General features: G+C 39.9%; 1 protein-coding gene across 1 annotated transcript in view; it reads left to right on the plus strand.

The window, feature by feature from the left end:
* The window catches only part of pcsk2 (proprotein convertase subtilisin/kexin type 2), an 88,185-nt gene that overhangs the window by 46,434 nt on the left and 25,646 nt on the right, over positions 1 to 16,105 (plus strand). Inside the window, exons 9-10 of the mRNA XM_021611043.2 lie at positions 13,369 to 13,584; positions 15,291 to 15,391. Coding sequence (XP_021466718.2) covers positions 13,369 to 13,584; positions 15,291 to 15,391 — 317 coding nt within the window. The remainder of the gene's footprint in view (positions 1 to 13,368; positions 13,585 to 15,290; positions 15,392 to 16,105) is intronic.

Genomic DNA, 16,105 nt, shown 5'->3' on the forward strand with positions numbered 1-16,105 from the left:
AATGGAAAGGGAGGTATAGATGTGGAGAGAGGGACACGTACGTAACTCTGGTGAACCTAGATCCTCCACAAATAAACCGAAGGGATTTGAGATGCAGACACCTCTCGTGCTAAATCTTCAACTGGAGTGGGATACTAAGTGTTTCATATCACCCAACTGGGCACAAACTGGTTGAATCAACATTGTTTCAACGTCATTTGTCAACATATTGTGATGTGGAATCTAAGTGGAAAATACTGTACATTGGATTTGAAAAAGGTAATCACCGTAAACTGTTGTTCCGAGGATGACATTTAAACCACAGGATTATGTCATTATGGTAACCAAATGTCAACATAGACAAACCTTTTACAACATTTGTTGAATTAGTACCCTGAAACCAGATTTTCTAAATTATATCTCATTCAGAAAATAAACTATAGGCTTGGCAGCACCTCCTACTGGATCTATCAACATCTACCCTTTGGTCTCCCATTCAAGGTTTTAACCAAGCCCAACCTTGCTTAGCTATGATATTTGTTACTGACTATTACCAATGTACTATCGTGAGACTGATTGTTGAGCACTCCCCACTCGCCATTCCAAAGGGTAGGTTTAACAGAGCAAATGAAATGTGCTATTTAGTCCTCTAGCATTTGTAAAGTCATCAACAGCAATCACTTCAATTCAACCCAGAATTCAACTAAAAATAGACAATACAATAGGTCTAAGGTTTCAAGCTCTGATTAACATTTAAAATGTGATACTATTTAGTGATGTTGAATTGTGCGTCGTTGTCAACGCAACAAAATATAAACATTTGAAGGATCTGTATCTTCTGCTTGGAAAATTCCATCTCTGCCAATAATTAGCCTGGCTTTAATTCCAGTTTGTCTCCAAATTAATCATTAGATTTCCATCTCCATCTCAACCAAAAATCCAAGTTAAAGAGTAGGACTAAATTAAATCTTTATTTAAAAAGGAATTTAAAGTTTGATTTAATTTGATTTAGTCCTATTCTTTTGAGGACTAAGTCAGTGGTTACTGTAACTATACATTTCTTTTTATGTAATCATAGAAAGTGTGCATGTTCAGGATAGCATACAAATATCGTCACAGGTCTTTGGATCTCCACAATTGCTGCAATAATCTGTGCAGAATCTTGAACGGCATTGGCCATTTGAACCATGTACCTTTAGTGTAATCTCAACTGCAATCCAGGTCATTTGGTTCTGCTATTAGATGAAGCACAGTGATAACATTTTCATCTGTTGTACAAATAAACAAAATATCTGGAATTTGTTTGTGCATTCAGATGGCTGAAAGCATAGTGATACACATTGGAAATTCAACTAACTTTGGCTGTCTTTTTGAGTGGGTGAGTTCTAGGCTGTAATCTCTGTGATAAACGTCTCAACCAAATATTACCCAATGATCCATGTTGAAATGACATAGTGTGCCCAGTGAGAGCCCATTTGTCATCCCAAAACTGTTTTATGATATGGATATGTTGTTTGCTCTTTTCAATTCACATGGTGTATCTGTTTCGTATCTGATTGTTATGGTCGAGAAGAGAGTCGCTATAATAGAGAGAGAGAGAAAAAATAAGATGGTTTGGAACAATATAATACAATGCAATACCTTGTTCAGAGAATGCCCTATTGGAACACTTAGTCCCCTTTTCTTAGCCCCTTTCTCAACCCTTTACTGAAATGACCAACCAGTATGCTAATTCGGATTAGATTGGGATTGGGTTCAACAGGGCTCAATCAGATTTGTAATTTTACATCCATGGACAGATTCCATATTCAATTGCATTAACCGGAAATGGAACTGACCCTGGCTTTGATGCTGAGGGTCAAGCTCAGTGGCTTTTCCACCACATTACCTCTCTGTATCCACTCCTATGAGCTCAGTGGCTTTTCCACCACATTACCTCTCTGTATCCACTCCTATGAGCTCAGTGGCCATACGTGTAAGGAGAGGAGAAAATGAAAGCAATCAAGAAAACTAATAGCATCCGACTGGGCACACCACATAATTTAAACCTGGATAATTGGATAATATTTGATTGAGACGTTGATCAATGAGATTAAATCAAATCAAATGTTCTTGGTCACATACAGTACACATATTTAACAGATGTTATTGTGGTTGTAGCGAAATGCTTGTGTTCCTAGCTCCAACAGTGCAGTAGTATCTAATAATTCACAACAATGCACACAAATCTAAAAGTAAAAGAATGGAATTAAGAAATATACTGAAAAATATTAGGACGAGCAGTGTCGGCCTGGCATTGACTAAAATACAGTAGAATACAGCATATACTGTACATATCAAATGTTTAGAACAGTATGTAAACATTATTAAAGTGTCTGGTGTTCCATTATTAAAGTGACCAGTGATTCCATGTCTATGTACATAGGTCAGCAGACTCTATGGTGCAAGGATGAGTAACCGGGTGGTAGCCGGCTAGTGATGGCTATTTAACAGTCTGATGGCCTTGAGATGCTGTTTTTCAGCCTCTCGGTCCCAGCTTTGATGCACCTGTACTGACCTCGCCTTCTGGATGATAGTGGGGTGAACAGGCCGTGGCTCGGGTGGTCGATGTCCTTGATGATCTTTTTGGCTTTCCTGTGACATTGGGTGCTGTAGGTGTCCTGGAGGGCAGACAGTGTGCCCCCGTTGATGCGTTGGGCAGACCGCATTACCCTCTGGAGAGCCCTGTGGCTGCGGAAGGTGTAGTTGCCGTACCAGGCATTCATACAGCCCAACAGGATGCTCTTAATTGTGCATCTGTTTGGCCTTCTTCACCACACTGTCTGTGTTGTGGAGAATTTCAGATTATCAGTGATATGTACGCAGATGAACTTGAAGCTTTTCACCTTTTCCAATGCAGTCCCGTCGATGTGGATAAGGGCTTGCTCCCTCTGCTGTCTCCTCAAGTCCATTATCAGCTCCTTTGTTTTGTTGACTTTGAGGGAGAGGTTATTTTCCTGGCACCTCTCCGCCAGGGCCCTCACCTCCTCCCTGTGGGTTGTCTCGTCATTGTTGGTAATCAGGCCTACTACTGTTCTGTCGTCTGCAAACTTGATGATTGAGTTGGAAGCGTGCGTGGCCACGCACCCATGGGTGAACAGGGAGTACAGGGGGGCTGAGCACCACCCTTGTGGGGCCCCTGTGTTGAGGATCAGCATAGTGGTGCTGTTTCCTACCTTCACCACCTGGGGGCGGCCCGTCTGGAAGTCCAGGACCCAGTTGCACAGGGCAGGGTTCAGACCCAGGGCCCCAAGCTTAATGATTAGCTTGGAGGGTACCATGGTGTTTAAGGCTGAGCTATAGTCAATGAACAGCATTCTTACATAGGTATTCCTCTTGTCCAGATGGGAGAGAGCAGTGTGCAATGCGATGACGATTGCATCGTCTTTGGATCTATTGGGGCGGTAAGTCATTTGAAATGGGTCTAGGGTGTCAGGTAAGGTGGCGGTGATATGATCCTTAACTAGCCTTTCAAAGCACTTCATGATGACAGAAGTGAGTGCTACAGGGAAATGGTAATTTAGTTCAGTTACCTTTGCTTTCTTGGCCACAGGAACTATGGTGGACATCTTGAAGCAAGTGGGGAGAGCAGACTGGGATAGGTAGAGTATGTCTGTAAACACTCCAGACAGCTGGTCTGCGCATGCTCCGAGAACATGGCTAGAGATTCCGACTGGGCCTGCAGCCTTGCGAGGGTTAACACGCTTAAATATCGTAGTCATGTCGGCCACGGAGAATGAGAGCCCACAGAATGTGTTTAGCTTGTCTGGGAGCAAGACGTCAGTGTCCGCGATGGGGCTGGGTTGCCCTATGTAACCCATGATTGTCTGTAGACCCTGCCACATATGCAGTATTTCTTTAGTGCCTTTTTGCAAACAGGATGCATGTTTTAGAATATTTTTATTCTGTACACGCTTCCTTATCTTCACTCTGTCAATTAGGTTAGTATTGTGGAGCAATTACAATGTTGTTGTTCCATTTTCAGTTTTCTCCTATCACAGCCATTAAACTCTGTAACTGTTTTAAAGTAACCATTGGCCTCATGGTGGAATCCCTGACGATTTCCTTCCTCTCCAGCAACTGAGTTAGGAAGGACGCCTGCATCTTTGTAGTGACTGGGTGTATTGATACAACATCCAAAGTTTAATTAATAACTTCACCATTCTCAAAGGAATATTCAATGTCTGCTTTTTTTAACCCATCTACCTATAGGTGCCGATCTTTGCGAGGCATTGGAAAACCTCCCGGATCTTTGCGAGGTAATCTGTGTTTGAAATACACTGATCCACTGACCATGAAGATTATTGTATGTGTGGGATACAGCGCTATGGTATTCATTAAAAAATCACGTTAAACAGTATTATTATACACAGAGTGAGTCCATGCAATTTGTGACATGTTAAGCCCATTTTTCCTCCTAAACTTATTTAGGCTTACCATAACAAAGGGGTTGAATACTGATAGCCCCAAGACATTTCAGCTTTTCAGGTTGAATTGAAACAATAGCTGTTGATGACTTTGCAAGTGTTATATACTGTAGTCCTAAATAAAATCATTGATGATATACTGTCTGAATGATAGGGTATGGTCAGATTTAATTTGCTCTGTTAAACCTACCCTTTGGAATGACTTTGATAGCAACAGTAAACCTATTGAGTTTTTAAGTGGAGATCACTCTACAATTATTCTCATGCACATTGATAGCACATTGTTCAGTAGGAGGTGATGCCCAGCCTATATACAGTTGAAGTCGGAAGTTTACATACAGTGGGGCAAAAAAGTATTTAGTCAGCCACCAATTGTGCAAGTTCTCCCACTTAAAAAGATGAGAGAGGCCTGTAATTTTCATCATAGGTACACTTCAACTATGACAGACAAAATTAGGGAATCCAGAATATCACATTGTAGGATTTTTAATGAATTTATTTGCAAATTATGGTGAAAAATAAGTATTTGGCCAATAACAAAAGTTTATCTCAATACTTTGTTATATACCCTTTGTTGGCAATGACAGCGGTCAAACGTTTTCTGTAAGTCTTCACAAGGTTTTCACACACTGTTGCTGGTATGGTATTTTGGCCCATTCCTCAATGCAGATCTCCTCTAGAGTAGTGATGACATTTACAAATGCCTGAAGGTACGTTCATCTGTACAAAAAATAGTACACAAGTATAAACACCATGGGACCACTCAGCCTTCATACCGCTCAAAAAGGAGATGCGTTCTGTCTCCTAGAGATGAACGTACTTTGGTGTGAAGGGTGCAAATCAATCTCAGAACAACAGCAAAGGACCTTGTGAACATGCTGGAGGAAACAGGTACAAAAATATCTATATTTTTGGAGGAAGGAAAATTATGTGGATATATTGAAGCAACATCTCAAGACATCAGTCAGGAAGTTAAAGCTTGATCAAAAATGGGTCTTCCAACTGGACAATGACCCCAAGCATACTTCCACAGTTGTTGCAAAATGGCTTAAGGACAACAAAGTCAAGGTATTGGAGTGGCCATCACAAAGCCCTGACCTCAATCCCATAGGACATTTGTGGGAAAACTGAAAAAGCGTTTGCGAGCAAGGAGGCCTACAAACCTGACTCCGTTACACCAGCTCTGTCAGGAGGAATGGGCAAAAAAAAATTGTGGGAAGCTTGTGGAAGGCTACCTTAAATGTTTGACACAAGTTAAACAATTTAAAGGCAATGCTACCAAATACTAATTGAGTGTATGTAAACTTCTGTCCCACTGGGAATGTGATGAAAGAAATAAAAGCTGAAATAAATCATTCTCTCTACTATTATTCTGACATTTCACATTCTTATAATGAAGTGGTGATCCTAACTGACCTAAGACAGGGAATTCTTAAATGTCAGGAATTGTGAAACTGAGTTGAAATGTATTTGGCTAAGGTGTATGTAAACTTCTGACTTCAACTGTATTGTTTTTTTTTATTTTCTGATAGTGGATATAACGTTGAAGATCTGACGTTGTTTTAAGGAACAAATTCAACATATTTTATATAAGGTTTGTGTATGTTGACATTTGGTTACCATAATGACACAATCCGGTGGTAGAAATGTTACCATTTTTTCAAATCCAATGTATTTTCAACATAAATTCCACGTCACAATACGTTGACAAATTAAGCAATGTTGATTCAACCAGTTTGTGCCCAGTGGGATACAGCTCTGGTATGTTTGTACAACCAGGAATGGCTCCCTCCCACATCTTTTCACATTATTAGCTCAACAGCTAGAGATAATGAGTAAACAATTATAGTGCTTTGACTAAACCTGAGATTTGTTTTGGTTGGTTTGTGACACTAGCACTAAAATACACTATCTGTACTGTTGCTGGAGTGAATAAAAGACGGTCTTTCTCTCCCTCTCCAAAATGCATTTTTTTCCCCTCTAACATCTTTCCTCTGCACGACTCTTCAAACTCCCACCTCTTTCTCGCGTTCTTTATGTAACCGATTGTCAGCAACAGAGGATGAGAGCTATCATAGCACAAATATGTGTCAGGTATTAGAGATTGAGGAAAATAAACCGCAAACTTAAAGCTTGACACTGGTGATTCTCTACATGATACCGTTATGGATGTCTCTCTGACAAGGTAGCTACAGGTCTTGGTATAAAAACCATAAAATCTGATCATCCAGAGGAGGAAATAACTTAACCCAACTATGGAAGCTGTCAGAGAGCAAGAGAACATTGCTTACATCTGCTATGACAGGCTCATTGTCCACCTTCCCTCCCAAATGCCTGGGAGGAATGAGAGAGCCTCAGGGTCGGTATTTTCAGCCTTACATCAGACATACACATTTATGTTGTCTCCAATGTATATCTATCGCTGATAAACTACCAAGGAAAGGACTAATAATAGCCCATATTCATATATGTTGCCTTTGAAATGATGTTAATGAAATCATTAACTTGTTAACATCAGATAACATTAATAAACGTGCCATCTCTGAAAGTCACTTAAATCATTCCCTTGATGACACAGAAGTAGCAATACAAGGATATAACATCTACAGAAAGGAATGCCTTTAGGGGAGGTGTTGCTGTATATATTCAGAGCCTTATTCCTGTGAACTTAGAGAAGATCTCCTGTCAAATGTCGTTGAAGTGTTGTGGTTGCAAGTTTACATCTAAAGCCTTTTTTTTTTGGCGTGCTGCTATAGGCCACCAAATGCTAACTGTCAGTATTTGAATAAAACTGTATGTGTGCAATGCTTGATAATGTGTGTGATGTTAACAGAGACGTCTATTTCCTGGGTGACCTGAATACTGAATGGTTAGCAACTAGCTGTCCTCTCAAGAGGAAGTTTGTAACTGTGACCCAAGAAGAAGCTGCAATATGACCCAGGTTATCACTCAACCAATTAGAGAGCATGCCAATAGTGTTGCATCTGTGACATCCACTTGTATTGATCATATCTTCACTAATGCTGCAGAGCTTTGCTCCAAAGCAAAATACATTTCCATTGGCTGAAGTGACCATAACATTGTGGAAATAACAAGAAAAGCCAAAGAGTTGTGCCAAAGGTGGGGACTAAAGTAATTTATAAGAGATCATACAAAATGTTTACTCAGGATTATTTTGATGAAAATTTAAAGTTTGTTGGTCTGATGTGTATGAGAAAGTGAATATAAATACAGCACTGGAAGTATTTGTAAAATGATTCACACCAATTGTTGACAAGCATGCACCTGTTCAAAAACTAACTGTGAGAACTGCTTAAAGAAAAATGCGAAAGAGGTGGCAAACAAGTCAGGCTGCTCAACATACTGTAAATTGAGAAATGTTGTGACTGAACTTAACAAAAATTTGAATCAATAATATTACCAAACAAAGAGAAATGACATAAACACAATGGACAAATACTTTGGATTACTTTAAATTAGATCAGCTGCAGAAAACCCAGTTCATCTCTATCATTCGTTGAAGTTGATGGGTTATTTATGTTGCCAATCATTTCAATCACCATTTCACTAATCAAGTGGAAAAACTCAGAAGTGAGATGACAACATTGATCATTTAACAATCATATTTTTGTATAAAAGATTTACTAATGAAAGAGAAGGATTACTGTTTTGAATGTGGTCAAATTAGTATGGAAGAGGTGGAAAAACTATTGTTATCCATCAATAATGATAAGCCGCCAGGTATAGACAACCTTGATAGGAAACTATTTAGAACGGTAGCAGACTGTCTTCCCACCACTATTTGCTATTTATTTAACTGAAGCCTAAAGGAGAGTGTGTGTGTCCACAGGCGTGAAAGGAAGCTAAAGTAAATCCACTACCGAAAAATAGGAAAGCACCCTTTGCTGGTTCTAAAAGCCACCCAATCATTTTGCTGTCAGTTCTTTGTAAACTGAAGGGGATTGTGTTTGGCAAAATACAATGCTATTTTCACAGAACATGTTAACTACTGACTTTCAGCATGCATACAGAGAAGGTCACTCAACTTATACTGCACTGACTTAGATGACTGATGATTGCTTAAAATAAATGCATAATAAGATGATAGTTTTAGCTGTACTGTTAGATTTCAGTGCAGCCTTTGATATTATTGATCATGAATTGTTATTAAAAAACTCACTTGTTATGGCTTTACATCACCTGCCATCACGTGGTTGGAAAGTTATTTATCCTATAGGACGCAGAGAATGTTTTTCAATGGAAGTTTCTCTAACATCACATATGTACAGTGCGGTGTCCCTCAGGGCAGTTCCTTGGGCCATTACTCTTCTCTATTTTTTTATTATTTTTTTTACAAAGGACTTACACAAAGCTAGAATGACACACTCTACAAGTCAGCACCCAAAGCCAGTGAACTCACTGAAATTCAAAATAAGGAGATACAGTCAGTATCAGAATGGGTGATTAATAATAAACTGGTCTTAAATACATTTAAAACATTCTCTTAAGATCTAAAGCTCAACTGGAGTTGTACATAAAGTGTGTGCCCATTGAGCAAGTTGAGGAAGCTAAACTCCTAGGTATAACATTGGATGGTCAATTATCATGGGCAAGTGATATTGACAACGTTGTTGTGAAGATGGGGAGCGATACTGTCATAAAAAGATATTCAGAATTTTTCACACAAAAATCAATTACTAGTTGTACAGGCTCTGGTCTCGTCCCATCTGAGTTTTTTTGTAAATCGCTTTGGTACTGTTTTCACAAGTATGTGATACATTTTCACAACTCTTAGTACAAAATTTCAAACTGGCCATATTTGTAACGCAGCCAGTCTTTCATTCAAAACCTGTCATTGTGCATTCTTTGGATTGTAAACATCTCTCCCCAGACAACCATTGATTCAAAATATGCATTTATTGTGAAATGTAATGAGAAAATTGTCTTAATCATCTAAATGCAACATAATGATATCTTTTCAATTTAGTCGTTTTAATGACCATTTAATCAAATAGCAAACAATGCAAGATACATATTTCAAATTTCCCTTAGAAGTGTTGAAAGTAATATGCTACAGAACTGTAAATTTGACCATTTTCACATTAGGCAATACACTTACATTACCCAACAAAATTGACAGAAAATATATCATTTCCATAATATCTATACAATGGGAAATCAAAGGTGTGGTCATTGAAGACATCCTCTACAATTATTCATGCCAATTTTTATATATATTTTTCAGATAGAATTGAAACTGTCTGTAATCAAATGTAAGAAATTAAATGAATGAAAGTAAAACACAACGTTTAGCACGCATTCATTTGTATCAAATAAGTTAATATTCATTTTTAAACAACACCCTACTAATGTTTTAACTTAGGAAGAGTTCAGAAATCAATATTTGGTGGAATAACCCTGATTTTCAAACACAACTTTCATGCGTCTTGGCATGCTCTCCACCAGTCTTTCACATTGATGTTGGGTGACTTTATGCCACTCCTGGTGCAAAAATTCAAGCAGCTCGGCTTTGTTCGATGGCTTGTGACCATCCATCTTCCTCTTGATCACATTCCAGAGGTTTTCAATGGGGTTCAGGTCTGGAGATTGGGCTGGCCATGACAGGGTCTTGATCTGGTGGTCCTCCATTCACACCTTGATTGACCTGGCTGTGTGGCATGGAGCATTGTCCTGCTGGAAAAACCAATCTTCAGAGTTGGGTAACATTGCCAGAGCAGAAGGAAGCAAGTTTTCTTCCAGGACAACCTTGTACGTGGCTTGATTCATGCGTCCTTTACAAAGACAAATCTGCCCCCATTCCAGCCATGCTGAAGTACCCCCCCCAGATCATCACCGATCCTCCACCAAATTTCACAGTGGGTGCGAGACACTGTGGCTTGTAGGCCTCTCTAGGTCTCGCACCCACTGTGGAATTTGGTGGAGGATCGGTGATGATCCTCCACCAGACAACCATTGATTCAAAAATGTCCACCTCTTTGACGGGTCCAATGCCCACCTGTTTGATGGGTCCAATGCCACCTGGTTGATGGGTCCCATGCCCACCTCTTTGACCCCTTTGATGGGGCCCATGCCCACCTGTTTGATGGGGCCCATGCCCACCTCTTTGACCTCTTTGATGGGGCCCATGCCCACCTCTTTGACCTCTTTGATGGGGCCCATGCCCACCTCTTTGACCCCTTTGATGGGGCCCATGCCCACCTGTTTGATGGGTCCCATGCCCACCTCTCTGACGGGCCTCTTGTCCACAATCTTTTTGATTTATTCCTTCTATCCTGCTCCATGTTGAAAGACATTGCAAGTGTTCACACACACCCTTTTATTTTATTGTGCTTAGCACAATGTTAAGTCAATTAGCAATAACAAGTAGTCATTATATATGTTAATCATCTATCATACATGTCATTTAGATGTTTATACTTTACAAACACACATTTTATTTCTATAGTTCTCAATTTACATTTATAGTAGACACACCAGTTTAAAATCTATAGGTTTACCAAACAGTTAAGTGATTAACCAACCATTAAGCACAGTTGGATTAAGTGACAGTCAAATGTATTTAAACAAATGAGAAGAGAATCATATGAATAGTATTGTGAGCATTGCATTGTGAAAGGCAATTACTTGGTATGAAAGTTATTTCTAGATGAAACACTGATTAGGTTTGCTGAAAAAGTTACTGTATGATGTTGTGTGTTGCGCTTAACGTTTAGAAGAAAAAAAAAGACTTTTGATGAGTTTTGTACTAATAGTTGTGAAATTTTACCACATACTTGTGGAAATAGTACCAAAGCGAGAGAAAAAAAACTATGAATTACTGTCCGGTAATATGGTCAAGTACAGCAAAGAAAGACATAGCAAAGCTGCAACTGTCTCAAAACAGAGCAGCACACCTTTCCCTTAACTGCTGTCGTGGAAATGACCACCAGGGACACCTGAAGTCAATATTAAATGAATCATTCTTTATTGACAGCAATCTGGAGAGGTTCCAACAAACTTAATGCACCATATTACACGTTGGTCGGGAGCTCCGTCGGGGCAGTCCCATTAGTTCTCTTATAAACTGCTTACGCAGACAAGTTATATTTGCATGATTTACAGTATTCATTATTCATTCAAAATTAACTTTTGGATCATGCATGTGACCGACCAATACCTAACTAGTCTTCTTCTCTCAAAGCTGAGACCTTAAGACTGAGATATCCCGTTCCGTTCTCAAAGCAATGTTCTGGACGTACTGCCAAATTGCTTGTACTGATTTGCATGAACCCAGTCGAATTGGTTATTAGAAAGCACAAACAAAAAATGTTCATTCACACTGCACATACAGAACTAACATCAACAACATGCATGCCAGTCTTTTCTGGTTGATGGTTGACAAGAGATTAACTTCTCTTGGAGTTTTTATGAGAAATAATACTGTGATGAAATTTCCAGATTGTCTGCATAATCAAATAACATTCAGCCCAGACACCCATACATACAGTACACGACAAGACATGCCACCAGGGGTCTCGTCACAGTCCCCAAGTCCAAAACGAATTCACAGCAACTGACATTTTTATGCAGAGCCATGATCGCATGGAACCCCCTTCCATCTCCAATTACTCAAGCAAACAGCAAAATAACCTTTAAAAAACGGATTTAAAAACAACTCATGGAATGGAGGGGACTGTGAGGGGGGGGGGTCACAAACACACACACACACAGACACACTCTAACACACACAGTATGATTTAGTTGTATTGTTTGTATACTTTTTTTTGTTTCATTGTTTGTATATTGTTTTATTTTAAATTTGTGTGACTTTTCTTGTCTATCAGTGTATCAGTGTTTTGTTACTTGTCATGTATTGTGATTTTTGTGGACAACAGGAAGAGTAGCTCTGCTTGCTTAAAAGCTAATGGGATGCAAATAAATAAATAGGCAATTGCACATTTTTTGCTGTATTATTTGATAATAGTAGCAGTGGTAATAGTCATAGTAGCAGTTGTAGGGATAGTCAGGCAATGTTTAATTATACTGAACAAAAATATAAACGCAACATGTAAAGTGTTGGTCCCATGTTTCATGAGCGGAAATAAAACATCAATTTTTTTGCCATATGCACAAAAAGCTTATTTATCTCAAATTTTGGGCACAAATGTATTTACATCCCTGTTAGTGAGCATTTCTCCTTTGCCAAGATAATCCATCCACCTGACAGGTGTCGCATATCAAGAAGCTGATTAAACAGCATGATCATTTCACAGGTGCACCTTGTGCTGGGGACAATAAAAGGCCACTCTAAAATGTTCAGTTTTGTCACACAACCCAATGCCACAGTTTTGAGGGAGCATGCAATTGGCATGCTGACTGCAGGAATGTCCAACAGAGCTGTTGCCAGATAATTTAATGTTAATTTCTCTACCATGTCAGTTTTAGAGAATTGGGCAGTACGTCCAACCGGCCTCACAACCACAGACCACGTGGGGCTGAGAAGTATTTCTGTCTGTAATTTAAGCCCTTTGAGAAAAACTCATTCAGATTGGCTGGGGCTGGCTCCCAAGTGGGTGGGCCTATGTCCTCCCAGGCCCACCCATGGCTGCACCCCTGCCCAGCGATGTGAAATCCATAGATTATGGACTCATTTATTCATTTTTATTGACTGATATCCTTCTAGGAATTGTAACTCAGTAAAATCTTTGAAATTGTTGCATGTTGCGTTTATATCTTTTTTTCAGTACAGCATGATTGTAGTCTTCATTATTAGCAGTTTTTATGATCATTGTTGGAACATTGTAAAATAATGTAACTAGTTTTACTACTACAGCACTACTGCTAATGTACTGCTTCCACTACCACTACCACTGTTTCTACCACTATCACACATGCTGAAGTCAGTTGATGTGTTGTCTCGTAGGGCCGAGGAGGGAAAGGCAGTATCTACGTGTGGGCATCTGGAGACGGCGGTAGCTATGACGACTGTAACTGTGATGGTTACGCCTCCAGCATGTGGACCATCTCCATCAACTCAGCAATCAACGATGGTCGTACGGCTCTGTACGACGAGAGCTGCTCCTCCACCCTCGCATCCACCTTCAGCAATGGGCGCAAGAGGAACCCTGAAGCTGGCGTGGTGAGTGTGTGAGAAAGAGTGTGAATGACAGAGAAAGAGAGAAAAAGAAAAAGAGAGCATGTGTGTGTGGTTGACCAAGTTCATCTCATTGTTATCCTCAGTCTGAGTACATTGAGTACACTGAGTGCTCAGATCTGTATGATTTCTATCCCTGAATCCAACCCTACAAAGACAAGGTTGCATAATGATGTGGTCTTTTCAGCCAACTTTCCATTGTTCTGTGTCGTTACGAGACATTAACTATTCACTGAAGACTGAATACCTATCCCTAATTGTATGCACTCTTTCTCTGTGATTGATTGAGGGATTGTTCTATTCTCTTTCATTTGAACAATCCCCAGAGATGGAAACACGGCACTCAATCTATTCCTTATTTCAATGTATGTCAGCCCATTCAGCAGAAGAAAAGCTCTGGGATGAGACAGGGGAGGTTATAAGCCTGTGGTTTCACTGTGGGTGTGACATATCAGGTGGATATTGAGGGGGCAGATGTGTGATCAGTTATACATCCCACTTTCTAACACAGTGTAACAAAGAACATCTGGGGTCCTCAAAGTATCAGGCACTGAGATAGACAGCTCACACTCTAGTGGTCCCCGATTTAATGTCTCATCATGGTCTAGTTTTCATGGATAATGAAAGAAGATAGAAAAGAGGACTGGAAGGAGGGAGATTGTTAAACCCTTTTCATCTCTGCTTACTGTCAAACAGGACATACAAGTATAAAATAGGATTTTACTATAAGGAAGATGTAGACAAGACACAGTATATTTTACTATTGTTCCCCATTTGTAGATTGCATGTGGTCTGGGATTTGTTCAGGTTATTGTTCAATTTAGAATACATAGAATATATATCGAGAACAAACTCTGTCCCTGAAATGATCTGTGGGTCTAGAAGACAAGCCAGTTGCTCAACAACCCTGTGACTGTTTCATATCTGTCATCAGAGTAGAGGATTGGGACAATGACTTAGCAGAGACACATGGGCTACAACTGTCTGCTTTGTTGTTATTTCAGTATTTATCTGGGGAATTGTGTCACCGGGCAGAGTTATCACAAGACAGTGTGTGAATCATCTGTGCCTTAGATAAATGCTCTGCGAGAGAGAGAGAGAGCGAGAGAGCGAGAGAGAGAGAGAGAGAGAGAGAAAATACCATCTGACCTTGATGGTCATACTACAGTCATTCTGGTCATTCTGGTCATACTAATCCGTTTCACTCACTCTTTTGAGTTTTCTCTTGCCACTTTGCCCCACGGTAGCTTGTTCTTCCATTGTTTTGTTGTTCTGTAATTCGTAGGCAACTTTTTAAGAAAGCACTATATAAATACAATTTGATTTGATTGTGTTCAGTCAAGGCTATTCAATCAGAGAATATTCTGACAAATAAATCCCCCTCTCAGTGTATTGATTTTCAAAAGATGTCTCTCTCCAATATGAGAACCGTATTTGGTATTTTGACTTTCACCAGGAAGCCAATGACGGTAGAGAGAGACAGGAATTCCCTCGTGTGCTTCTCTCTCTCTCTGACTAATTGTATATTATCTCTGATTATCTGTCATTAAATTACACATTATGAATCACATGTTTACTGAATCATTTGCATTTCTGAAGTCTTCTCTTCTCCACTTTCCACTCCACTCCTCTCATTGAATGTTGTTATTCCACTGATATGATTACAGTCTTCCATGGTTGTGTTATACCAGGCCACCACGGACCTGTATGGAAACTGCACCCTGCGCCACTCTGGAACATCAGCAGCAGCTCCTGAAGCAGCCGGAGTGTTTGCCTTGGCATTGGAGGCCAAGTATGCACACACACACACACACACACACACACACACACACACACACACACACACACACACACACACACACACACACACACACACACATTACTGGTCAGTGCCTGAAGGTCTTACAATCAGAGGAGAATATGGCTGTTCTAACTCTGTTAACATGGACAAGATGTGTTTCATAACTTCAGCTCCACACTGACTGAAACCATGGCTGTCTCATTACATACAACCTATTCCCTCACTGTCTTTCTCTCCCATATTCTCTCTCACCCCCCCCCTCCGTTTCTATCCTTCTCTCCAGAACACTTCATATCTTCCCTCTTCACAGAATAATTTATTAAACAAAGCTACCATTAGGCCAACAGACCTACTCCATGAATAAAAGGGAAAGTTGTTTGTTGTCTTGCCCAGTTATTACTAAGTCTCTGTGTTCGTGCCAGGGATACAAATCATATTTGGCCCGGCGTGTGTTCTTTATACCTCGTTACATTGCTGAAACACAAGGTTTCTATTGTAGATTTGGCCCAAAGTGCACGTTCATGTTTTATGAATTACCAAATGGCCCATATACATGAACCAGAGCAACTCAGCGCTAGCTGGTGATGTAAGATGATGGTGAAGTGTTCTCCCAGCATAGCCAGCCAGGACGCGTATGTCACGATGTTGCCCAGTGAACCGTACAAATACCTCAGCCCATTTAGACGATAAAATCCATAATTAATA

The sequence above is a fragment of the Oncorhynchus mykiss genome, chromosome 1 (assembly GCF_013265735.2).
Source record: "Oncorhynchus mykiss isolate Arlee chromosome 1, USDA_OmykA_1.1, whole genome shotgun sequence".
Taxonomy (NCBI): Eukaryota; Metazoa; Chordata; class Actinopteri; order Salmoniformes; family Salmonidae; genus Oncorhynchus; species Oncorhynchus mykiss.